This window comes from Neolamprologus multifasciatus, chromosome 3, assembly GCF_963576455.1.
Source record: "Neolamprologus multifasciatus chromosome 3, fNeoMul1.2, whole genome shotgun sequence".
Taxonomy (NCBI): Eukaryota; Metazoa; Chordata; class Actinopteri; order Cichliformes; family Cichlidae; genus Neolamprologus; species Neolamprologus multifasciatus.
The window spans coordinates 7,095,252-7,120,382 of record NC_140441.1 but is presented as its reverse complement, the minus strand read 5'-3'; the positions used below and the strand labels follow the sequence as shown (position 1 = coordinate 7,120,382).

Here is a 25,131-nt window from a genome sequence, read left to right as displayed (position 1 = left end):
TGTGAACACATCGTCTCACCAGCAGAACCAGTAACACCAGTAGAACCACAACATAGACTGATCCAACAGGCAACAGCACAGAGAGAAGAGGAGGAGAGAGTGATGGAGGAAGAGTGATGGAGGTAGAACCAGGAGGAGGTGTGTTTGTCTAAAATAAAGCAAAAACTGCTAGTAGCGGTTTTAGATACGGGCGACATGGGCAGTTGCCCGGGGTGGCATCGTGGTGGGGGGCGGCATCACGGGTATCGGCAAAAAAAAAATAAAAAATGCTCGTACTCTTGCTGCCCTGACGTCAGCCAGCGATTATTGGGAATGGTACAGGCACCGATCGGTTTTCTATCGCCCATTTGCTGGAAGTAAGAGCGCCCTCCGTTTGCGAGGTGCTCCTGCTGCTTGCAGCACAGGAGAGGGCGGGGCGGCGGGGGATTCTCTGCCTGGCTGGAGCAGCATCTAATAACCAACTCAAAACAAAATAAAAACAAACCAACAAACACGAAAACACCAGACATCATGATACAGACTTATAATTTGCACCGATGTTTTTTCAAAATTCTATACGTGAAAAGTGAGCGAGAGCCCTCGGTGCGCCTGCTCGCTGCTGAAGTCAAAGTAAACTTTATTGTCATCTCCACTACATACAGTCCAGTATATAGAGAGACGAGACGACGAGGCTCCAGTTACAGCAGTGCAAGTAAACAAACAATAAATATAAGAAGAGTAAGAAAATAAATATACACTTTAGGACTCGGGGTAAAGGGATCAATAACAATTTAAAATTTACAGTTTGCTGATTTAAAGTCTCACACACAACCTGTTGAAAGGGGAGGGGCCGGCTGCTTCCAAATAGAGCACATTTCATTCATAATGTTGCAAATCCAAGCCCATTATGTATTCATGATTTGAGTCCTGGGTTGTGTGAAATCTCAGAAAGAAAGTGAATCTGTGAACTAAGGTGTAGGTGTGTTAGGTTATGTTGTGGTGATCCTCGAGTTGGGGGATTTGTGTTCATACTGGAGTGCAAAATTAAAACCAAGATGGACAAGAAAAGTTCAAAGCCATCAGGTCCTCAGTTTAGAAAAAAGAGAAAAGAAGAGGAGAAGAAACGAACAAAAGATGCAGGTAAGCAGATGTGTGATTGGATAATGGCAGGTCATCCTGAACCAATCAGAATCAGAATACTTTATTAATCCCTAAGGAAATTATGTGGGTTACAGTTGCTCCAAGAAGAAATGGTAAAAATAGTAACAGTAATTCAATTCAATTCAATTCAATTTTATTTATATAGCGCCAAATCACAACAAATGTCACCTCAAGGCGCTTCATAGATACAGAGAAAAGCCCAACAATCATATGACCCCCTATGAGCAGCACTTTGGCGACAGTGGGAAGGAAAAACTCCCTTTTAACAGGAAGAAACCTCCGGCAGAACCAGGCTCAGGGAGGGGCGGGGCCATCTGCTGCGACCGGTTGGGGTGAGAGAAGGAAGACAGGATAAAGACATGCTGTGGAAGAGAGACAGAGGTTAATAACAGATATGATTCAATGCAGAGAGGTCTGTTAATACATAGTGAGTGAGAAAGGTGACTGGAAAGGAAAAACTCAATGCATCATGGGAATCCCCCGGCAGCCTACATCTATTGCAGCATAACTAAGGGAGGATTCAGGGTCACCTGGTCCAGCCCTAACTATATGCTTTAGCAAAAAGGAAAGTTTTAAGCCTAATCTTAAAAGTAGAGATAGTGTCTGTCTCCCGAATCCAAACTGGAAGCTGGTTCCACAGAAGAGGGGCCTGAAAACTGAAGGCTCTGCCTCCCATTCTACTTTTAAATACTCTAGGAACAACAAGTAGGCCTGCAGAGTGAGAGCGAAGTGCTCTAATAGGGTGATATGGTACTACAAGGTCATTAAGATAAGATGGGGCCTGATTATTTAAGACCTTGTATGTGAGGAGCAGGATTTTGAATTCGATTCTGGATTTAACAGGAAGCCAAAACAGGAGAAATCTGCTCTCTCTTTCTAGTCCCAGTCAGTACTCTTGCTGCAGCATTTTGGATTAACTGAAGGCTTTTCAGTGAGTTTTTTGGACATCCTGTAACAGACTAAACTCCAAACATTATGTTACAGATTTTAATATTAATTAGTCATTGTCAGTTGTTGATTTGTCCTGTTCTCATTGTATGACGTATTATGATGGCTGTTTGGTAGCTGTTTGCATACTATGTATACTCTCTCTCTTCATATGTGTGTGTTTCTCTGGCGAAATTCAGTATGGTTCCAACAACAGTTTTATGTTAATGTATAATCCTTAATATGTTTTATTTTGGTTTCTTGTCCTTTTTCATTTATAAAGCAGCTGCTCTGCTGTAACACTCAGTGTAACCAGTAGATGGCAGCAGATTTATACTGAGCTTCTCCTCCAGGAGGAGGAATGAAGTAAAAAAAAAAAAACTTGGCGACCATGTGGTGACAGAAGCCGGTTTTTCTCCTCTTTTACTGGTAATTGTAACATTGTAATTAGGCTTTTTTTGCTGTTTTTGTTTTGAACAAACAAATACAAAAAGGAGAAAAAAATTGTTTCTACTCATGAAAACATTTAAGCTGCTACCAGAAACTGACAACTTTTAAATCTGTTGTTTGTTTGTTTTTCCAATGTCAGCTGCTTCCTGGTATATTTGTTGTTGAGTAAGGAAGTAAAACTCTTCAGCATCAAACACACAGTGATGGTTTTTCAGTAAAGCGCACTTTAAAAATGTAAGTAAACTATAGAATACATTGTTTGACTTGTGTGAGTCGAATTGAGAGAGAAATGAAAGTGAAACACATAAAAATCTCTGTAACATGTGGATGTCCTCTGCTCTGAGGTGCTGGGGGGACCAGTTAGAGACCAGCAGCTGGACGTCAGTGGTTGGACTGGTGGACTACTTCAGTGAAGAGTAGACGACGTCTTGGTTTATATCTGACCCTGATAGACTGCAGGTCATAACTTCTTACCTGAAGTTCAGTTCACCTGACGCTCGGACCGGCGGCCGCCTCGGGTCTCTCCTCCTCCCCTTTCCCTCCTCCACCTGCTGCCTCCACCACTTGCTAATGTTAATGAATCTGTGGAAGCTCCGTGACAGCCACCACACAAAGTAACAAATAACGACCTTATCTAAATCCCAGTAACGGTTAACGCGTTCCTGATTTTGTCATAATAACTAGTTACCGTGCTCGTTACCACAATAATAACGTAGTTACTGTAACGCGTTACTTAGTCCCCACACTGGACCGACACAGCTCTGCAGCTCTGCAGCTCAACACTGGATCCTCACAGAGCTATGTGCTGAGCCCCTGCTCTATAATCTGATGAACCCTGATGACACCACAGTGTCCAGGACAAACCACCTGATCACTGACTTCAAGAAGAAAAGTAACAGACAGCTGGAACCACAAAGAGAGGGTCAGGACTTCCTGTTTCTGTAAGTTTACCTCAGGCAGAAATGACCCAGGGTCTAAACACCACAGAGCTGGTTAAGATGACACAGCAGAGACTTTCCTGAGGGTCCTCAAGAAGATCCCCATACCATGGCTCCACATGTTAGTGTATTGCTTGAATGGTAAATAGCGCTTTACTCAGTCCCTAAGGACCCAAAAGCGCTTTACACTACATTCAGTCATTCACACACTGGCAATGGCAAGCTACGTTGTAGCCACAGCTGTCCTGGGGCGCACTGACAGAAGCGAGGCTGCTGGACACTGGCGCCACCAGTAGGCAAACATGCTCATTACTTTCATATATTGTTTTAGTAAGTATCCAAAACATTCAAGTTTCATTATATAATTTTTCAAGAGCTCTTATATCTGTTTTCACTCTTGTATGCTTTTCATACAAGTTTCACACAAGACAGATACAAACTTTATCAGATTTATATACGTTTGTGGCTATTGATGATGGAGTGTGTGACAGTAGAAATAGAAATGGAAAGAAAGAGTAATATAATTGTTACTTGTATGTATAGGAGGCCTGGGACACTGATAGAAACATTCACAGTAGTAGAAGATTTATTGAGCAAGGAAAAGGGAAATAAGACATTTTGTATTTGCCGGGATTATAATATTTGTTGTCCAATCATAAGTCATCATCAGATTTTTTGAGTTAATATTTGGAAGAGGGTTTTACCCTCTGATTACTAAACCTAGTAGAATAACTGAAAAGTCAGCAACTTTAATTGATCATATTTTCATTAATTGCTTGCTAGATATAGAATATTATATTTCTCTTTGTTTCTACCCTATCTGAGTTATTGTGTTGAAGTATGGGGAATATATATGTGACCAATAACCAAACCATTATATTTATTGAAATTATTACAACTAGAAGATATAGTGAAATTACAGACATTAATTATTATATTTAGGGCAAAAAATTAAAACACTACCTCTTAAGTTACAAAGTGTATTTGTATTGTGTTCAGAACATGGGGACGGAAGAAGGAAGTTTTATTTTAAGCATCGGATTGCTCGAACCACACAAAGACAAATGTGTCCAATAGGGGTGCAACGATACACAAAATTCACGGTTTGGTTCGATACTTTGCTACTTCGATGCTGCTTCGATACTATAACAATAAAAAAAGATAAACCAATATGAAGAAGTTGAAAATAACAGAATTTAACTGTAGAAAAAATGATCCCTTCAGTTTGATATTTAGTGGTATTGCTCACTGTTGAGTATATTGTTCTGTTTGTTTTGTCTTGTTTTGTTTTGTGTAGAATATTGTCAGAGTGTAATTTTGGTTGCCTACTTGTATCATCACAGATAGGGGGCAGGTGTCAATGAGAATTTATTATTCTTCCTGCTTCTGTTCATGCATGGAAACTGTGTTACTTTAATTAACAGGAAGGTTGTATATAGGAAATGAATTACTGCTACGTGTGACCCACGTGGTTCACGCTGATCTCAGCTACGATCCAGGAGACAAGGGTGTGCAGATCGATGCAGACATCGATCCAAACGTTGGTAGTGGTATATGTTCCTGTATGTTTACTACTTTAGTTTAGGAAAAGGAGATAGGCGCTAACTTCGAAATTACACCCCACGTGGTTACGTCGTGCAGCTGAGTCACGTGACCGCACCGTAACAAATCGCCACAGGGCCAGGAAAAGGGGGCGGAGAAAGTGTGTGTGCAGGAGAGGAGTCGAGCGGAGAGAGCTGCTTTTTCATGAAACGGGAGTAAAGTAGTAAACTTACAGGAACATATACCACTACCAACGTTTGGATCGATATCTGCAGCGATCTGCACACCCTTGTCTCCTGGATCGTAGCGGAGATCAGCGTGAACCACGTGGGTCTCTGCTCCCTGATCTTTTTCTTAAGACTTCCAGCTTCATCACGGAGTTTCTCTCGGTTTGTGGGCTCATCTAAAGGTAAGCATCGAGCTAACTTTAATGTGGGTTCAGTTTATCTCTGTTGAGAATAATAGATTGCTTGGTATACATTGGAGTTAGACAGACTGTAGAGTTTGTGATTGTTTGCAACATTATAATCTGGCGGTTGCTATGGGGTAAGAATACATACAGATAAATAGTCTTGGAATATGAACAAAGGGTGCAGGGAAGGAGAACAACCAACCCCCAGGACATGAAGCCACGGGTACAAGCGTGGGGGAGGGCAATCAGCCTTTAGAATAGGACTTAATAGGACCGTCTGCAGATTCATCTGTATTTTATTTTCTTCCAGCGCAAATAAAGACGTCTGATTCTTCACCTGGAAGTAAAAGTCTCCAAAAGGTCGCTACCATAAGAAATCCGTGAAATCGGCGATGTGTGTTAACAGTTTATTGTGAACACGTTGAAAGAGTGAGAGACTGTTTGCAGAAAAACACCAACTAATCATTAGCTCAGCATGCTGGGAGAAGCTGAGCGTTTGCTTCCTTGTTCAATTATTTCCATCTTGCTTTGACTGCAGCTGTAACCTGACGTATTCCAGCAAGATATGTAAAAAGAGCTTTGATGAACACAAAGCTGGACAGCTTTTGTTCTGAGTCTAAGAAGCTTAGAAAGAAACGCGATTTCAATATGTCACATATTGACAGTGGCTCACCGATGCCAATGACATAATTACCCAGCTACATTTCCGAAAGAATGCAAAAGCATTGACATATATTTTTCCTTCCTACGATAGGCCGACGGGCAGGGCAGGGATAGATTTTGGTAGCCCGACTGGAAAAAAGCCCCGGGACGTCGGGCTAGCGATTTTGCGAGCCCTGTATCTGATTGAGGAATCACTCATCTTTGGAAAAGAGAGTTTATTACAGAAAAATGTCTCTTTCCAAAATAAAAGCTATACTATACGCTTCTTCTGGGGTATATTCTCAGCAGCATATTAAACATATCAGGTCCACATAAGGAGAATCATGTGCTAACGGCTGTCTAAATGACTCAGGTAAAGTTTGTAGCATGCGTGCTTGTTGTTTTTGACTGCTTCCACTTGTCTTTGCACGAGGATGATGTCAGAGTAAATCTGCAGTCACATTCGTTGTGTTCCCACTAGTGCTGTCAGCATAAATCTCGTTGAAATGACGCCACAACACGGCAAATCTCCGTTATTAACGAGCTACCTCGGATCAAACACCTAACACACTAGTTCCCACCCATGTAATTGAGCATTGCTGGCACATCCAACATACTGTTTTCCTTTAGTCCATGACGCGCTTACCTTCAGGGTCATACTTCACAAGAAAACCAAAATAGTTCCAAACGCCAGATCTGAATGAGGGTGGGGGAGGTTCAATTTACCATGTTGCAAGGAGAGCTTAACTTCTGTCTCGCTAGCTTGCGCTGCGCTCAGTGAATCTGCGTTCGACTACTCCGCCTAGGCTGCACTGTCAAGCGGCGAGCGCAGATCCACTGAGCGCTCAACACAGACAGCATCGTCAGAAGGAAAGTTGATAAAATAAATTAAAAATGTTGTATTGTTGATACATATGCGTACAGAACCGAAAGCACTGTATCGGTTCAATATTGATACGCTATATATATATATATATATATATATATATATATATATATATATATATATATATATATATAGTATATTTTTTGTGTGTGTATCCCAGCTGAGTAACAGGAGGAGAAGAGTGGTGGTACAACAGAGGAACAATTTCAGCCATTTGGACTCAGCTCAGCCACTATAGAGGAAAAAATGACTTCAACACAAAAGGTGAGAAAAACATCACAGTTAAACTGTTATTAAAACTGTGTGTGCAGCTCGTTGGTTTTTAAAAACCTGTTAACAGCAGCTTTATCTTTTGCATCCTGGGCTCAACCATATATACAGAATCTACATTCAAAATCAGAAACCACAGAAGTTACAAGAAAATACAAAGATTATATTTTATCAGCACACATCAGAATCAGAATCGTGTTTATTGGCCAAGTATATGTGCAGACACATACAGGGAATTTGGTTCCTGTAGATGGTGGCTCTCAAGCACAGCAATGTAAATCACACACACATATACACACACACACACACACACACACACACACACACACACACACACACACATTACACATACATACTAGGGGTGCAACGATACTTGTATCGATATCGAACCGTTCGATACAGTGCTTTCGGTTCGGTACGCATATGTATCGAACGATACAACATTTTTAATTTATTTTATCAACTTTCCTTCTGATGATGCTGTCTGTGTTGAGCGCTCAGTGGATCTGCGCTCGACAGTGCAGCCTAGGCGGAGTAGTCGAACACAGATTCACTGAGCGCAGGGCAAGCTAGCGAGACAGAAGCTAGGCTAGTTGCAACATGGCAAATTGAACCTCCCCCACCCTCATTCAGATCTGGCGTTTGGAACTATTTTGGTTTTCATGTGACGTATGACCCTGAAGGTAAGCGTGTCATGGACAAAAGTAAAACAGTATGTTGGATGTGCCAGCAATGCTCAATTGGTGGGAACTAGTGTGTTAGCGCAGTTAGCTCTTAATGTGTTGACGTCTTCCAGCCCCACTCATGAGGTGATCCGCGGTAGCTCGTTAACGGAGATTTGCCGTGTTGTGACGTTAATGTCATTTCAGATTAACGCTGACAGCACTAGTGGGAACACAACCAATATGACTGCACATTTACTCCGACATCATCCTCGTGCAAAGACAAGTGGAAGCAGAAAAACAACAAGCAGCATGCTACAAACCTGAGTCATTTAGACAGCCGTTAGCACATGATTCTCCTTATGGGGACCTGATATGTTTAATATGCTGCTGAGAATATAGCCCAGAAGAAGCGTATAGTATAGCTTTTATTTTGAAAGAGACATTTTTCTGTAATAAACTCTCTTTTCCAAAGATGAGTGATTCCTCAATCAGATACAGGGCTCGCAAAATCGCTAGCCCGACGTCCTGGGGCTTTTTTCCAGTCGGGCTACCAAAATCTATCTCTGCCCTGCCCGTCGGCCTATCGTAGGAAGGAAAAATCTATGTCAATGCTTTTGCATTCTTTCGGAAATGTAGCTGGGTAATTATGTGACATACTGAAATCGCGTTTGAATTTGCGCTTGTTTTTTGCTTTCACTTTGCAATCGCGTGAACTGTGTATAGAGAGCGACAGCACTGATTGGTGAGTGATGATAATTTGCGCACCAATTCCTCTGACATCGTCTTATCAATCATTAGCTTACTATGCAAACATGACAAGTGAAATCTCCCGCAGCTTAAACATGTGAGAGGTTGATCGCGCAGAGAATCGCTGAGCGTTATGTTAGTGCGTGTGTAAAAGCAGCAGGATATATATTTTAGTTCTGCTGAGCCAAATAAGACAGGTCAGGGTGAAGAAGTGACAGCCAAAGAAAAGCTTACCACAAAACGGAAAAGTTATGACAAATCAGACTATAAGGCAAAAAGAAAGTGCAGCTTTATGGTTTCATGGACAAAAGAATTTCTGTGGCTGCAATATGACGAGCTAAATAACCAGGGCTGCACATAAGTGGTCCGCAGGTTCACTGTCAAAATAAAAAACGCGCACAAGATAAGAAGTTGCAATGCGTGTTTGCGTACATAAGATTTTCAGGAGGAGGACAGACATTTGTTTAGAACTCTTAAAGATGTCGAAGAAGCTCCTTTAAGCAATTACTTTGGTGTTCCTCCACCTCCAAAGAAATGTCAGAAGGAGTCCGAACCACAAAAGAAGCACGTATTCTCTGAAAAGTGGTTGCAGGAGGTGAGCTGGCTTCAAACAAATGATGAACGCACAGAGAGGTGGTGCAGAATGTGCCGTGAAAATTTAATAAATGACAAATTAATAAAAAGGCATGAACATTTTTTTTGTATCGAAAAAATATCGAACCGTGACACCAAAGTATCGAACCGAACCGAACCGTGAATTTTGTGTATCGTTGCACCCCTAATAAATAAATATATATATATATATATATATATATATATATATATATATATATATATACATACCAACTCATCCATATAAATATATGTATATATTTTGTGTGTGTATCCCAGCTGAGTAACAGGAGGAGAAGAGTGGTGGTACAACAGAGGAACAATTTCAGCCATTTGGACTCAGCTCAGCCACTATAGAGGAAAAAATGACTTCAACACAAAAGGTGAGAAAAACATCACAGTTACACTGTTATTAAAAAACTGTGTGTGCAGCTCGTTGGTTTTTAAAAACCTGTTAACAGCAGCTTTATCTTTTGCATCCTGGGCTCAACCATATATACAGAATCTACATTCAAAATCAGAAACCACAGAAGTTACAAGAAAATACAAAGATTATATTTTATCAGCACACATCAGAATCAGAATCGTGTTTATTGGCCAAGTATATGTGCAGACACATACAGGGAATTTGGTTCCTGTAGATGGTGGCTCTCAAGCACAGCAATGTAAAACACACACACACACACACACTATATACACACATTACACATACATACACAAAGCTGTGTAAACCAACTATAAATAACTAATCTAAACTTATATACATAAAATACAGAAATGAAATGAGGTGGAATGAATACTGCAGAATGTACATGAGGTGCAGTTGCAGTCTGGCAGTGGGAGCAGTGTGACAGGTCAACTATTAAGAAGGGAGATGGCGAGGAGAAAGAAACTGTTCCTGTGTCGGTGGTCCTGGTCTGCAGGCTTCTGTACCGTCTGCCAGAGGGCAGCAGATCAAAAAGTCTGTGTCCAGGGTGTGAGGGGTCTGTGATGATTTTCCCTGCCCGTTTCCTGGTTCTTGAGAGGTACAGATCCTGGATGGAGGGCAGGGGGGCGCCGACGATCCTTTCTGCTGCCCGTACAGTCCGCTGCAGTCTGCTCCTGTCCTGTAGTGGCTGCTCCATACCAGACTGTGATGGAAGATCACAGGACAGACTCAATGACCGCAGTGTAGAACTGGATCAGCAGCTCCTGTGGAAGACTGTACTTCCCCAGTTGTCTCAGGAAGTACATCCTCTGCTGGGTCTTTTTGAGGATGGAGTTGGTGTTGGTCTCCCACTTCAGGTCCTGGGAGATGGTGGTACCCAGGAACTTGAAGGTCTTTACAGTCGACACAGGGCTGTCTGATATGGTGAGGGGGAGCAGAGTTGAGGGATGTCTCCTGAAGTCCACTGTCATCTCTACAGTTTTAAGAGTGTTCAGCTCCAGATTGTGCTGACTGCACCAGAGTACCAGCCGCTCAACTTCCTGCCGGTATGCAGGAAGCCGGTATGCACATTGAAACAACAATATCATCAGTTGAACTTGCAATTTCTTATGCGTAAAAGATTTTCTGCACTGATCAATATTTCTTCAATAATGCAATTTCATTACAACTCTTATTGTAGCACATCATTGTTATGTGATACTATCACCAGAAGGTGGTGGTAACACACCTACAATGTGTTTGTTTGTTTTTTTTTGACATGTTTGATTCCACCAATGGAGGAAGTTTCAGTGTGTTCCACGACTGCATTTCACTCACTGCCTCTGTTTGTATCTCTGTCACTGCAGGACCAACATGGAGCGAGAAGTCAGTGCTCTCAGGAGGCCGACAAACCTCACAGAAGAAAGGGAGAGAAAACCTACAGCTGTGATTTGTGTGGGAAGGATTTTACCCGGACTGGACACTTAAAAACTCACCAACTCGTCCACAGTGGAGTTAAAGCGTACAGCTGTGACTTGTGTGGAAAGTCTTTTACCCTGGCTCAAAGCCTAAAAACACATCAACTCATCCACAGTGGAGTTAAACCTTACAGCTGTGACTTGTGTGGAAAGTATTTTACCCAGTCTGGAAACTTAAAAAATCACCAACTCATCCACAGTGGATTTAAACCTTACACCTGTGAGTTGTGTGGAAAGTATTTTACCGAGGCTGGACACTTAAAAAAACACAAACTCATCCACAGTGGAGTAAAACCTTACGGCTGTAAATTGTGTGGAAAGTCTTTTACCCTTGCTGGAAGCTTAAAAACACACCAACTCATCCACAGTGGAGTTAAACCTTACAGCTGTGACTTGTGTGGAAAGTATTTTACCCAGTCTGGAAACTTAAAAAAACACCAACTCATCCACAGTGGAGTTAAACCTTACAGCTGTAAATTGTGTGGAAAGTCTTTTACCGAGGCTGGACACTTAAAAAAACACAAACTCATCCACAGTGGAGTAAAACCTTACGGCTGTAAATTGTGTGGAAAGTCTTTTACCCTTGCTGGAAGCTTAAAAACACACCAACTCATCCACAGTGGAGTTAAACCTTACAGCTGTGACTTGTGTGGAAAGTCTTTTACCGAGACTGGAAACTTAAAAACACACCAACTCATCCACAGTGGATTTAAACCTTACAGCTGTGACTTGTGTGGAAAGTCTTTTACCCGGGCTGGAAACTTAAAAACACACCAACTCATCCACAGTGGATTTAAACCTTACAGCTGTAAATTGTGTGGAAAGTCTTTCACCGAGGCTGGAGGCTTAAAAAAACACACACTCATCCACAGTGGAGTTAAACCTTACAGCTGTGACTTGTGTGGAAAGTCTTTTACCGAGACTGGAAACTTAAAAACACACCAACTCATCCACAGTGGATTTAAACCTTACAGCTGTGACTTGTGTGGAAAGTCTTTTACCCGGGCTGGAAACTTAAAAACACACCAACTCATCCACAGTGGATTTAAACCTTACAGCTGTAAATTGTGTGGAAAGTCTTTTACCCAGGCTGGAAACTTAAAAACACACCAACTCATCCACAGTGGATTTAAACCATACAGCTGTGAAGAGTGTGGAAAGTCTTTTACCGAGGCTGGAACCTTAAAAAAACACCAACTCATCCACAGTGGATTTAAACCTTACAGCTGTGAAGAGTGTGGAAAGTCTTTTACCCAGGCTGGAGTCTTAAAAAGACACCAACTCTTCCACAGTGGATTTAAAGCGTACAGCTGTCACTTGTGTGGAAAGTCTTATACCCATCGTACAGGCTTAAAAAAACACCAACTCATCCACAGTGGAGTTAAATCATATAACTGTGACTTGTGTGGAAAGTCTTTTACCCAGGCTGGATCCTTAAAAACACACCAACTCATCCACAGTGGATTTAAACCTTACAGCTGTGACTTGTGTGGAAAGTCTTTTACCCAGGCTGGAAACTTAAAAACACACCAACTCATCCACAGTGGAGTTAAAGCACACAGCTCTGAGTTGTGTGCTAAGACGTTTGCTCAAAATAGCGACTTACAGAAGCATCTAGTTGCCCACTCTGGAATTAAGGCGTACAGCTGCAACTTTTGTGGAAAAAGGTTCAGTGACAAACACTACCGAAATAATCACCTACGGATTCACACTGGAATTGATGTTTCCTACTGTGATCAGTGTGGGAAACTGTTTACAACAGATGCACAGTTACAACAACACATGTTTAGCCACACTGAGGAGAGACCTTATAAATGTGACCTGTGTGAGAAGACTTTTAACGCTCCACATCAGCTGAAAAAACACCAACAGATCCACACCAGAAAGTAACTCTACAAGTGCAGTTACTGTGAGGATGTATTTATTTTTATCTTGTAATTTTAACGTGATTGTTTGGAACAAGTCTGATCAGTAAACTTATGGAGTTATACTGAATGAACTGTTTGGAAAAATGAAGACTCGTTTTCACCCAGTAAGCTGAGTGTTGTAATGTAAACAGTAAAATGTAATTGGACGTTGGCAGAGATGCTTTTTTATTTCAGGCGACGTTCAGGATAAAAACGTTGAAGGAATTCCCTGACTTACAATGTCTTTGTTTAGAAGTGGAGCGACGCACATGGATCCATTTCTCAACCCTGTTGTCACTGTGGTGGTGGGAAAGAGTTTCCCTGTGATCTTTGTGGAAAAACTTCCAATCATCAACGGGACCTAAAACCACATCAACGTAGACACACTGGAGACAAAATGAACTACTGCAAAGAATGTGGGAGAGGCTTCCACACACCAAGTACATTAAAAATACATGAACTCTTCCACAGTGGGGTCAAAAAGCACATCTGTGATCAGTATGGGTCATCCTTCACCACTGCACGTGAGCTTAAAGAAAAAACATAAGGAATCCACATAGAAGAGACATCATACAAGTGCAGACACTGTGACAAAAGCTTCTCACAATCAGGTCATCGTAACAAACATGAACGTACACAGTGAATAATCCTGAATGTTACATTTAGGAAGCTGCATGTATAGATCTGTATATCAAATTTGTTTTTTCCTTTGAGGGATTTTAATTCTCTAAAATTTTATCCCTGTTACATTTTATTCTTTGTTTCCTTAGGACACAGTAGTGTTTTGTAGTTGTATTCATTTTATGTGTTACTGTATTATTAAAGTTATAGGAATGTCTTTTTTACCAAACTAATAATGTATCAGAATTGCAGATATGGATATATATTTCAATTTCTTTCATTTGAACTTTCTTAGTGTTTCCAAAATTAACTTCGTTTTTTAATGTATTCATTTAATGTGTTATTCTTTATTCATATTTAATCTTTTGCTGTTGTAAAATCTTCTCTTGAACCTTTTCTCCCAAAATTGCAAATGATTTCACAGCAGTTTCTCTTAAAACTTCCAAAATTAACTAAATCTGTCCACCAGCTTTGAAAAAACACCTGCTGTGACTTTATGTCCAGAAAAAAGAAACTCAAGCAAAACTGGTTTTGAGCTGTACTTCCATGTAATACCGGTTTGTACCAGAAGATGGAACAGTAAGTCAGTGTAACCTTTATTCAATTAGGCAAAGAACACAATCTTCTTCACATTGGCAGCAAAGAAATGTTGAAAATTAAAAACAGCAGCACACATCAGAACCATTTTAAAGATCACAGGTGACTACTTTTACTTAATTCAAATTCTGTTAAACCTCTATTTTTGGCTCCTCCTTTCACTTTAGTGTATTTAGTCCTTGAAGTCCACATGTTGTTTTTTAATGAAGCAGCTGTTTTCTTGTTGATTTGAAGTTTGTATTATGAAATCCTGATAATGTTAAAGTGTTAGTTATATTTGATGAAGTCTGTGTAGAGTTTATATTATTAAACAGTTTGGTGTGAAAAATAAAGAAATGGTCTCAGAACAAGTAGAGTGAGCCATGATTTCAGATTCAAAGTAATTTAACTGTTTTCAGTGGTACTTGTGGAGGTTTATCAGAGGAAGAGACTTGGCTGTTCTCCACCCACACTGAACAAGGATACTGCAGCTCCTTAAAAACTCTAAAATGATCTTCAAGGATAATATGTTTGATTTTTCTTAAAAACGTGCTGTTGGCATGAAGTTTTCAGACAGTGTGTTTAAGAGTCATTGTGGTTAACATCTCACACATTTCAATAAAGCAGAAGTTCCTGCATTGCAACAGGGGTTTGCAGTTGCGTTCTCCCCCCTGCTCGTCTACAGAACTCTCACGGAGCACCACTTTGAAACTTTGTAACTCTCTCTCTGCAAAATACAATATATAAAAACCAATGCTGGGCAATTAATTATATAGTTACTTCTTCAAAAAAGTTACTGAGTATTGCAAACAAAGATTTTTGCAGCTGTTTACCTAAAAATGCTGCTACGGCATTTTTTTAAACAAACATTTCAAACTATTTACAAAACAATCCGGTGTTCTGCATCAAATCTGATGCCACACAAATTATTTTTGCCTCTCCAAAAAATAATTTCTGTCCACTATGAGATAAAGGAGAACATCAAAAGCCCGATACCTGCAGGCCTGACAACAGGAGATGTATCACTCCTGTAACATTTAGCAGTCACGTCATTGTTCTGACACACACAACAAAATTATTGACTACACTACACACTAACTACACAAGATTTGCGTTAAACGTCGCAAATCTCTCACATCTCAAAACATTGCCGTCACTCCTAAAATTTCCTCTTCTTGACAACTTCACATGGGACCCAACCTAACCTTAACAGTATGTAACAGTCACAATGGTGTGGTGTCTCTTTAAGACAACCCAAGTTGAGGGTTAATGTTGTCATCCGTATGCGCCACTGACCCTCTCTGTGATTGTGTGGACATGTGCTTGCACGCTAGTGCATGAGGAGGGACGGATTTTATGTTTTACCTCTCCAGACACCTTTGTTTGCAACGTTATGGGTTGTACGAACACTGCGCACTATGTTTGTTAAGCTGCAGCCGTTCAACCGGGCTTATATGGTTGATGAAGAGAAGGTATATTAAAGAACACGCTGTGGAATTCCCAATGCCAGTGTGAGTGTATATTCTTTTGGCTACCCTGCTAAGTGTTTTGCCGCCTCCACTCAACCACTAAACGCAACCCGACGTTACAAAATGGCACCCGAACATCTTCTCTTGGACCTCAGTGTGCAGTATCTTCGAGCAGTTGATGATTGGTACATAATAAGGTACGACACGGCGAAGTGGCTGTCCGCTGTGTTTCGCGGGAACAGCCCAGGCTGGCCTGGAGGCGGACGTCGGGAGGATCAAAGGGTCGTGGCGGTGCATTTCCATGGCAACGACTGGAGACGCTCCACCGTGGTTTGTGGATTGTGGTGCCGTTCTCTGTTTGGCCTCTTCGTCGTGGCTCCATTGGATGTGCGTGGACCTGTGTTTCCTGGGCGTGGGTTCGATGCAGCTTTGCCATAGTTACTGAATTTGCATTTTTTCTTATGTATTTTGTGTTGGTTACTGTTTAACATGACTGTTGTTTAAGTTTTCTACAGTACTTTCTGGTACTGTTTTCACATATTATGCTTACTGTTGCTGATTTTGAGGAAAAAGAAGAAACACAATGAAAGAAAAAGGGAATTTCATTCTGTAATGGTCCTGGCAATCCTAAGTATATTTTCTTTCTTTGGCATTTATTTAAATGGACATTCACCATGTGGGACACTGTCATGTATGCCAGTTTGTCGACATTGCACTGTACATTTCCCTGTTTTGGTTTCAACTTCTTATCCCGCTGACCATGTATGGAGGCTGGTTAAGTCTGGACTGTACCAATGCTGTAAGGGTGTATAACAATTCCTCCACAACCTGCTTACTACCTAAAGTATCTATGTGTAGTGAAAGGGGGTAGCAGGAGGAGGGTCACCTGGGTCCGGCTGAGGACAGCCTTTGTTTAACCCGGGGGGGATATGTAACAGTCACAATGGTGTGGTGTCTCTTTAAGACAACCCAAGTCGAGGGTTAATGTTGTCATCCATATGCGCCACTGACCCTCTCTGTGATTGTGTGGACATGTGCTTGCACGCTAGTGCATGAGGAGGGACGGATTTTATGTTTTACCTCTCCAGACACCTTTGTTTGCAACGTTATGGGTTGTACGAACACTGCGCGCTATGTTTGTTAAGCTGCAGCCATTCAACTGGGCTTATATGGTTGATGAAGAGAAGGTATATTAAACAACACGCTGTGGAATTCCCAATGCCAGTGTGAGTGTGTATTCTTTTGGCTACCCTGCTAAGTGTTTTGCCGCCTCCTCTCAACCACTAAACGCAACCCGACGTTACAAGTAGCAAACCAAGTCTCCCCTCGCCAGTCACATCAGAAGTAGTTAACCAGCAGCAGGGTGAGGCACTTGCTACGTCTGGTGTTATGGCACCCCACACTAAACGTGGGGCAGTTGCTAAGCTAATCGGTAAGAAAGCTGTCATACATTGCAATTTGAATGGCTTAGCAGTGAAAGCACTACTTGACACATGTGCTCAAGTTTGCATCATAAGAAAACATTTGAAAGACTGATACTTTCCTTACTTATTCATGCGACCTCTGTCTGAAATCATCGAGGAAATTGATGAGTTGAAAGTTTGCGCCGTCAATGGGGAAACCACATCATTTGATGGCTGGGTACAAATCATGATCAATTTACCGGGGGGTGAAGACCACACCCTCTCCATTAGTACTCCAGTCCTCGTCAGTACCTTGCCTATGGACAAACCATTGATCAGTTTCAATGTCTTGGAACAGATCATTGAGGGGCAACAAGAGCAGGTGATACCTACTCTTGTTACCTTGCTGTGTAATGCCATCTGTCTTGATGAGGTGGTCGTAAGCTTAATCCAGACAATATAGCCAAACATTACACAAGGGTGCTTGAGGACAGTAGAAAGGGATGTGATTATCCCTGCTGAACAGGTCACCTGGTTAAAGTGCCGGGTTTCATCAACCATGAATCCGCTTGATTGTTTAGTGCTGTTTGAGGCTGATGAGGGTAACCAGGCCCTAGAGCAGTTCGATGTCTTGACGGGGTTAGTTGAAATACAGAATCCTAAGCTGTACATCACCATTGCTCTGAGTAATGACACCGAACACGATATCACCTTGACAAGGAAGACGTCCCTGGGCACCTTACAGCCGGTTGAACATATTGTGGAGGTCAAGGCCTCAAACGAGTGCCCACCTGCAATAACAGTTCGCAAGATAACGGTGGAGTCAGCTGGACCTCTCCCAATGTCGTGGTATCCACCAGTGAATCATGATCATTTGGAGGAGGAACAAAAAGAGATTGTCCAGAGAATGTTGTTTGATGAGTACAGGGTCTTTGCGTGGGATGGGAACGGTATTGGTTGTAATCCTGATCTGAAAATGGTGATAAACCTAAAGGATGACATATCAGTGCAGAGAGCATATACTTCCATACCTAAGCTGCTGCTACGTGAGGTTAAAGAGTACGTGCAAGACCTCCTGATGAAGGGATGAATACCATACCATACCATACCACCTTTATTTATAAAGCACTTTAACATAAAACCAGAGTTTATAAAGTGTTGTACATGCACAAGTAAAGTAAATTAAATTAAAAATAAGATAAAATAAAATAAATAACTAAAATAAATGAAAACATTTTAAAACAAATTGAGTCAAGCCCTTTAATCAGTGCCAAAGGCTTCAGCAAATAAATATGTTTTAAGAAGACTTTTAAACTCAGAAAGAGAAAAGACCTAATGTGCAAGGGCAGATCATTCCACAACTTTGGAGCAGCTACAGCAAAAGCACGATCACCTTTAAATTTACACTTAGTTTTCGGTACCTTAAGAAGCTGCTGATTGGCGGACCTAAAGGAACGGGCAGGTGTATATGGTGTTAGTAGCTCCGAGAGGTCTCTTATTTGTTTTTAAATATCTTTAAAACAAATAAGTAGTAGCCTCAGAATCGCCACCAAAAACCATCACCTGTGTTTTCTGCGTATTAAAATGTAAAAAGTTCAAAGCCATCCAGGCCCTTCTTTCATCAAGGCATCTGAGCAGAGGGTCTACTGAGAAGCCATTTATCTTTTTAAGTGGGAAATAAATCTGGGAGTCATCAGCATAATGGTGGAAAGAAATCCCATGATCCCTGAAAATAGACCCAAGGGGTAGGAGATATAGGAAGAAAAGAAGCAGGCCTAAAACTGAACCCTGTGGGACCCCACATTGGAGAGAAGCAGCAGAGGATACAAACTTTTACAGAGTTTCACAGAGAAAGTTCACTCTGATAGTAAGATCCAAGTCCTCTTATGCTGCTCCCATCAAGTGCATGTGAAAGAAAGACGGTTCACTCCTTTGCATAGACTATAGTCTATTGAACCATAAAATGGTTCCAGACTGACACCCACTACCCCGGATACATTCTAAAAATACTTTTATTTAGTTCATTCACTCATGAGCTGCTGTAACATGAATCAAAAGGGTGATTTGACACCTCAGCATGCAGTCACGTTCTATAGAGTTTTGCTAATGACCTAATCATTTTATTCAGGTGTGTTGCAGCAGGGACACATTCAAAAGTTTCAGGACACCGACCCTTGAGGACTGCAGTTGGAGACCCATGCTCTTAGTGCTTCTTACGGTGTGTTCACACCGAACGCGATAGCCCCGAACGAAAACGCCCCAAACGCCCCTAATTTGACGCGTGCACATTCACACCTCAACGCGTGTCCAAGAAAAATCCATCGCGTCTCAAAATTGCATATTTTGACGCGCGTGAACCGGAAATGTGGGAGGAAGTTGTGCCAGACTGGTTTCTTTGCTAGATGGCAGCTGTGGAGCTAGCGTTTGAAGAGAGAGTCTCCCTTCTCCCATTGTGGTCCTACAATAAAGCTGCCTTTTCAGTTAAATTCCCATATGAGAGTCCTGCATTTGGGTCCGTCCTCCATCCAGCCACACAGCCAACTGCAACAATCACAGACCAAATTTATCTACCGGCTTGACTGGCAGCTGCAAAACATTGCAAGATAATCTTGGTCAAAATCTATTTTGTTTGACAGGGAGATGATGGATTAAATATCACAAGGATAGAATAATCCTTTAATTGTCCCACAAGGGGAAATTTGGGTGTAACAGCAGCAAGAAAACACATATAGAAACAAACAGTACACAAGACACAGAACAGAAACATACACAATTCTTACATATTTACATGAAGGACAATGGTTACCAAAAACTGAGTACCATACTGTTGTTAAATTAAATAAAATTAAATACAGATAAGAGGCAAACCTGGTTATAGTGTGAATCGGTTGATAAAATAGTGCAAGAAACAGCGCTGATGTAAACATCTGTGTTTGTTGGGAGCAGTTCTGATTGTACAGTCTGACAGCTGCAGGGAGGAAGGACCTGCAGAAACGCTCCTTCATGCATCGAGGATGCAGCAGTCTGTCACTGAAGGAGCTCTGCAGTTCAGCAACATCTACATGCATGGGGTGGGAGACTCTGTCCATCAGAGATGTTATTTTGGCCAGAGTCCTTCTGTCTCCCACCACCTGCACTGGGTCCAGGGTGCATCCCAGAACAGAGCTGGCCTTCCTGATGAGTTTATCCAACCTCTTCCTCTCAGCTGCTGATAAACTGCTGCTCCAACATACAACACTGTAAAAATGACAGATGCCACCACAGAGTCATAGAAGGTCTTTAAAAGCGCTCCCTGGCCTCCAAATGACCTCAGCCGCCTCAGCAGGTAGAGTCTGCTCTGACCCTTCCTGTAAAGAGCTTCATCCCTGTACTTATACTTTTGTGTTGCTCTCTCATCACATTTTCATTATTCTCATCACTGCTTAAAACAACACACATCTCTCTCTCTGTTTTTTTTAACTGTCCTTTCTCCAAAACAGAAAGTAGCATTACAGCTGTTTCAGGCTGAGAAACACCAAACACTCTTCGTATTTTCATTCATATGTCATCCACACAACTATTTTATTTCTTTTTGTCCACTGGGCAGGTGACCTGCAGAATCATGTCTGCCCCAGCTGGATACCTTTTCACACACACCGTGACCTCAGACACGCTCACAATCACTTCTGCTTAGAGCACAATTTCACTTCATTCGTCAGACTTCTTTTAAGTTTGCAGCAGGCAACGTGACTGAGTATTGTGTCAAGATAAGTAGGAAGACCACGCTATAATGGACAGTTTAAGGAAAAGGTCAACTTTACAAGGAATCTTTTTGTTTTGTGTTTTGACAGAAAGATGAGACGTTTGATGTCTTTGAAGTCTGAGCTCTGGACTTGAGTCACAATGTGGTTTGGTTAGCTTAGCTTAGCATGATGGCTGTAAACAGGGGGAGCAGCTAGCTTGTCTGTGTCCACAGTCAAAGATAAAGAGCAGCTGTACCTGGGCCTCCTTGTTCTGATGGTTGTTTGTCCATAACGGACGTCTTCAGTTCTCACTGCTGAGTAGACCACAGCTGAATCAGTCTCTGTGCAATAAACACATTAAAATTACTGCAACAGTGCTGTGATATTATTACACTACAGCGATGGAGACATTTCATTCTGTTCTTTTAAGCTTATTAAAAACATTAAATGGTGTCTTTTTATAAATTTATAAATAGCAGCAACTTTTCACAGTTTTTATTTTTAATCTTAACACCTCTGCAAAACAGTGAGAACAAAGAAATCAGGAAGTTTCTGAGAAAAAGAAGAAGGACGACCACAGAGCTGCAGACTGATGCACTTTTACCACAGAGCATGAAGGAAACATGCAGGACCAGTGTTATCAGCCAAACCCAAACACACTGCAGCAAGAAGCTCCATCAAGTCACTGATGGATATAAAGGACGTTTTATCTGTTCAGTCTCTTCATATGTCTCATGTTCACATGTTCCATATCTTAACTGTGTGTACCGACAAACACGCATGTGTGGGCCTCGTCTGAGCCCTGACATTTATGGCTCAGTCACAGCACTGCTGAATGTGATGTCATCCAACAACAAATACCTGCTGTAGAGCTGCAACAAAGTCCTTCTAGAAGCAAATCCACCCACTCTGTCTACGTGGCTGTGGACACAATTTAAACACTGAGGCTTCAAAATGGAGCATCTACAACACTCACTCTGCCTCCATCCAGCCTTTATTTAGATTTGATGCATCAGTCTCCATGGTGATGAGTACAATTGGCAGCTGAAACTGTTGTGAACTTCTCCATGAGTCATATTTCCTGTTTCAGAGCTGCTGATTGGCTCTTTGGGCCCTTTACCTTCAGGAGTCATGGACGAAGCACTGAAGTCGTTCACAGAGAGAAGTGTGAACTGATCAAGCAAAGAAACTGAAACATTTCAAACGGAAGAAACTGAACTGTTTCCTAATTCCTGTGACTCTGACCTTTGACCTGTGTGTTTATTATCTTTATTATTTTTTAAATCTTTGATGTTTGATGTTTCCCTTTGAATCCCCCTGAAGATCCTGACAGTGAAGCACGTACATAATACTCCAGCCTTTCAACTCTGAGCTTATTTAGTTCTATTAATACACTGAAATCTCATTTGTGTCATGAAGAAAGTCTTTAATCAAACAGAATTCAAAGATCAGAAACATTTCATATATGGAGTTAAACATGAATCATTGTTTCAACAATAGATTTATTGTTGTCATAAACAGACAAGAAGACAACAACAAACTGCTCCTCCCATTCAACACATGTCAGTCCATATCCCAGCAAACTAAATCATCTCCATTTACACATCAAATAGAAACATGAATCACTTGTAATGATTAGAAACTTGATAGAATTTCAAATCTAGTTTGGGGAGTCATTCAGTGAGAAACAGTGAAATGATTTTCCATGTGAAAAGGTGGACAGCAGAAACAGAAAGAAACAGTGAGAACTAAAAGAGAAACAAAGAGCTTTGGAACAACGAGGCAGCAGGAGGACAGCTGCAGTTTAACAGCTTCAATTCACTGACAGGAAACAACATTAGAAATATCATCATCCTCAACTCATCTGCTGCACTGACACTGACACCTTCAACGGACACACCTTCACTTTACCAGCAGTGTTAATGTATGGAAACATCCTGTGAGTGAAAGTGTGTGTGAAGGTGTGTATGTGTGTGTTAGTATCAGGATCAGAGAACGACAGCTTTCCTCTGTTCCAGTCCAGATTCACTCTGATCCTCTGGAGCTTCTTCTGGACTGAGAGAGCAGTGACACCAGCTGATGGTGAGTATGTGTAGTATTTACCTTCATAGAAACATATTATCCATAATCCAGACTCTATGTCTCCCTTCCTCTGCACAGACTCTGCTAACACACCCAGTGTCCACCGTGTACTGTCTCCAACTTCAACATCCCAGCTGTGAGTCCCTGAGTTAAAGCCCTCAGAGCCCAGGACAGAGAAGTAACGATCAAACCTCTCTGGATTATCAGGAAGCTGCTGCCTCTCTTCTCCTCCTCTCACACTGGTCAGATCTTCAGACAGGATGAGTTTTGGACCAGCAGTGTTCGGGTCCAGAATGAGAGGAGTGTAGGAGACCACGTCCTTCATGTTGTTCCAGATGTTGAAGGTCAGGTTGCCCAGGTGTTTGGCCTGGTCTATCAGAGCTCCTGAGGGCAGCTGTGGATCATCCAGCAGGGGGCAGCGCTGGACTCTTTCCACTGCAGCCTTGTAGTTGTGCAGGAATGAGACGTCTTCAGCTCTCAGCTCCTCCTCTGTGGCTCTGACTGTGTCTGAAAGAGCTGCTATCTCTCTGCTCAGAGCCTCCATCTTCTCCTTCATCATCCCACTCTTCTGCTCCTCTTCCTCCCTCAGTGCAGCCAGCCTGGCCTCCTCTTCCTCTGCTAGAAACTGCTGAAGCTTCTTAAACTGCTCCTTAATCTGCCTCTCTGTGTGTCGGGCCTGGACCTTAATGTGTTCTGCTGTTTGATCAAACTTCACTTGAACTTCTTCACAAACCTTTAACTTCTTCTTTAAGGGCTCCAGAGTTTCCTGAAGTTCCTTCTTGTGTTGTTGTGCAGCTTCATCGATGGGTCTGAATCTGTGATTGGTGTGTTTTTCTGAGTCTCTGCAGACGAGACACACTGGCTGCTGATGGTCCAGACAGAAGAGTTTGAGTTTCTCAGAGTGCAGACTGCAGAGAGCCTCTGAAGCTCTCTGATCTCTCTCCTGTAAGAACGACTCACACAGGTTCTTTAAAGCCAGATTTAAAGGTGGTTCTTCCTTTGAAGATCTTCTCTTACAAACTGGACACTCGTGTGTTGGTCTCTCTCTCCACCATCTCTTCAGACAGTCTTTACAGAAGCTGTGGCTACATGACAGAATAACAGGATCTCTGAAGACCTCCTGACAGACCGGACAGCAGAGATCCTCCTCTGATCTGGAAGCCATTGAGTCTGTGAGTGAAGCTGAAAACAGCAGACAGGAAGTACAGTCAGTCCTGGCTCCCCTCCCTCCTCTACCACCTTCACTGAAACTTCCTTTGAGTCGTGTTTTTGCTCAAACTCACATTCAGTGTGTGGAGCGTCAGCAGCTTGAAGCAGCAGTGTTGGAGTTTTCCACTTTTCTCTCCTGTAGCTGGACTCACTCAGAGGAAGCTGCTAGTTTGGTCTGAGCTCAGTCTGATCGTCTGTGCGTCTCTCTTTACTGAGGACGAAGAACTTCCTGTTTCCTGGTTTGTCACATTTGAGTGACGTGAGGGGAGGAGACAAATGTTGCTGTTTGACTTTTAACTAAGGTGTGTTTCAATCCTGCCTGCAGCTCAAAAACTGTCAAACAGGTTTTGTGTCTTTTCACCTCCACAGGTCACAACATGAAACCTGTTGTGAAGTTTATAAAATAAAGTGTCACTCGGTGGTGCAGCTGTTTGTCAGCTTCTATTTCAGACTTTGTTCTGGTTCTTGTTCAGGTTCCCAGCAGTGGGAGTGTAATGCAGTCACACACACACAGGTGGTGTTAAGGTGGATTCACTTAGTTACAGACTGTGGTGTTATTTCTTGTAACTAAGGGTGTGTTTCACTCCAAAGTTCAGACATTAACCTGCCAGAAGTTGTAAAAGTTACTAATAAAGAGCTTTTCTCTCATTTCACATGCAGGTCAGAGCATGAAAGCTGTGATGCAGCAGTTTGAGAGAAATTGCTGCTGATATAAAATATTTTTTGTGGTTTTACAAAATATATAAAAGAGCAGAAAGAAAAGAAATAAGTGTAAAGAGTGCAGCAAAATGCATGTTTTAGTGTGAGTTGGTTCATCTGATCTGGTTGTGTAAAAGTCACTGCATGACACTGATTGTTACTTTTGTGTTACTGACACTCATCTCTGACATCTCTTTCTCTTACTTTCTTTTTTCTGTTATTTAGTAAAAAATCTTTCAAAGAAATAATGAATTCTCCACACGTGTTTGAAGGTTGCTGATACGTTCATCTAGCACAGACCTATTGCTGGAACGCCAAGACAATTCTA

General features: G+C 41.8%; 1 protein-coding gene and 1 pseudogene across 2 annotated transcripts; one reads left to right on the top strand and one right to left on the bottom strand.

Annotated features, from left to right (window-relative positions):
* Positions 1-5,034: 5,034 nt before the first annotated feature.
* Positions 5,035-13,419, top strand: LOC146521325 (uncharacterized; annotated as a pseudogene). Its single transcript, XR_014873312.1, has 4 exons — positions 5,035-5,406; positions 7,098-7,201; positions 9,511-9,614; positions 11,005-13,419. The product of XR_014873312.1 is annotated as an uncharacterized LOC146521325 (transcript).
* An 8,799-nt stretch (positions 13,420-22,218) lies between these two features.
* Positions 22,219-24,936, bottom strand: LOC146521324 (nuclear factor 7, ovary-like). The gene has a single exon (XM_085155033.1). It carries the CDS (start codon positions 24,058-24,060, stop codon positions 22,669-22,671), a length of 1,392 nt encoding a protein of 463 aa, XP_085011159.1. The 5' UTR covers positions 24,061-24,936; the 3' UTR covers positions 22,219-22,668.
* Positions 24,937-25,131: the final 195 nt, after the last annotated feature.

Coding starts and splice junctions, on each gene's coding strand:
- LOC146521324 (XM_085155033.1), bottom strand. CDS start 24,060: ATGGCTTCCAGATCAGAGGAGGATCTCTGCTGTCCGGTCTGTCAGGAG.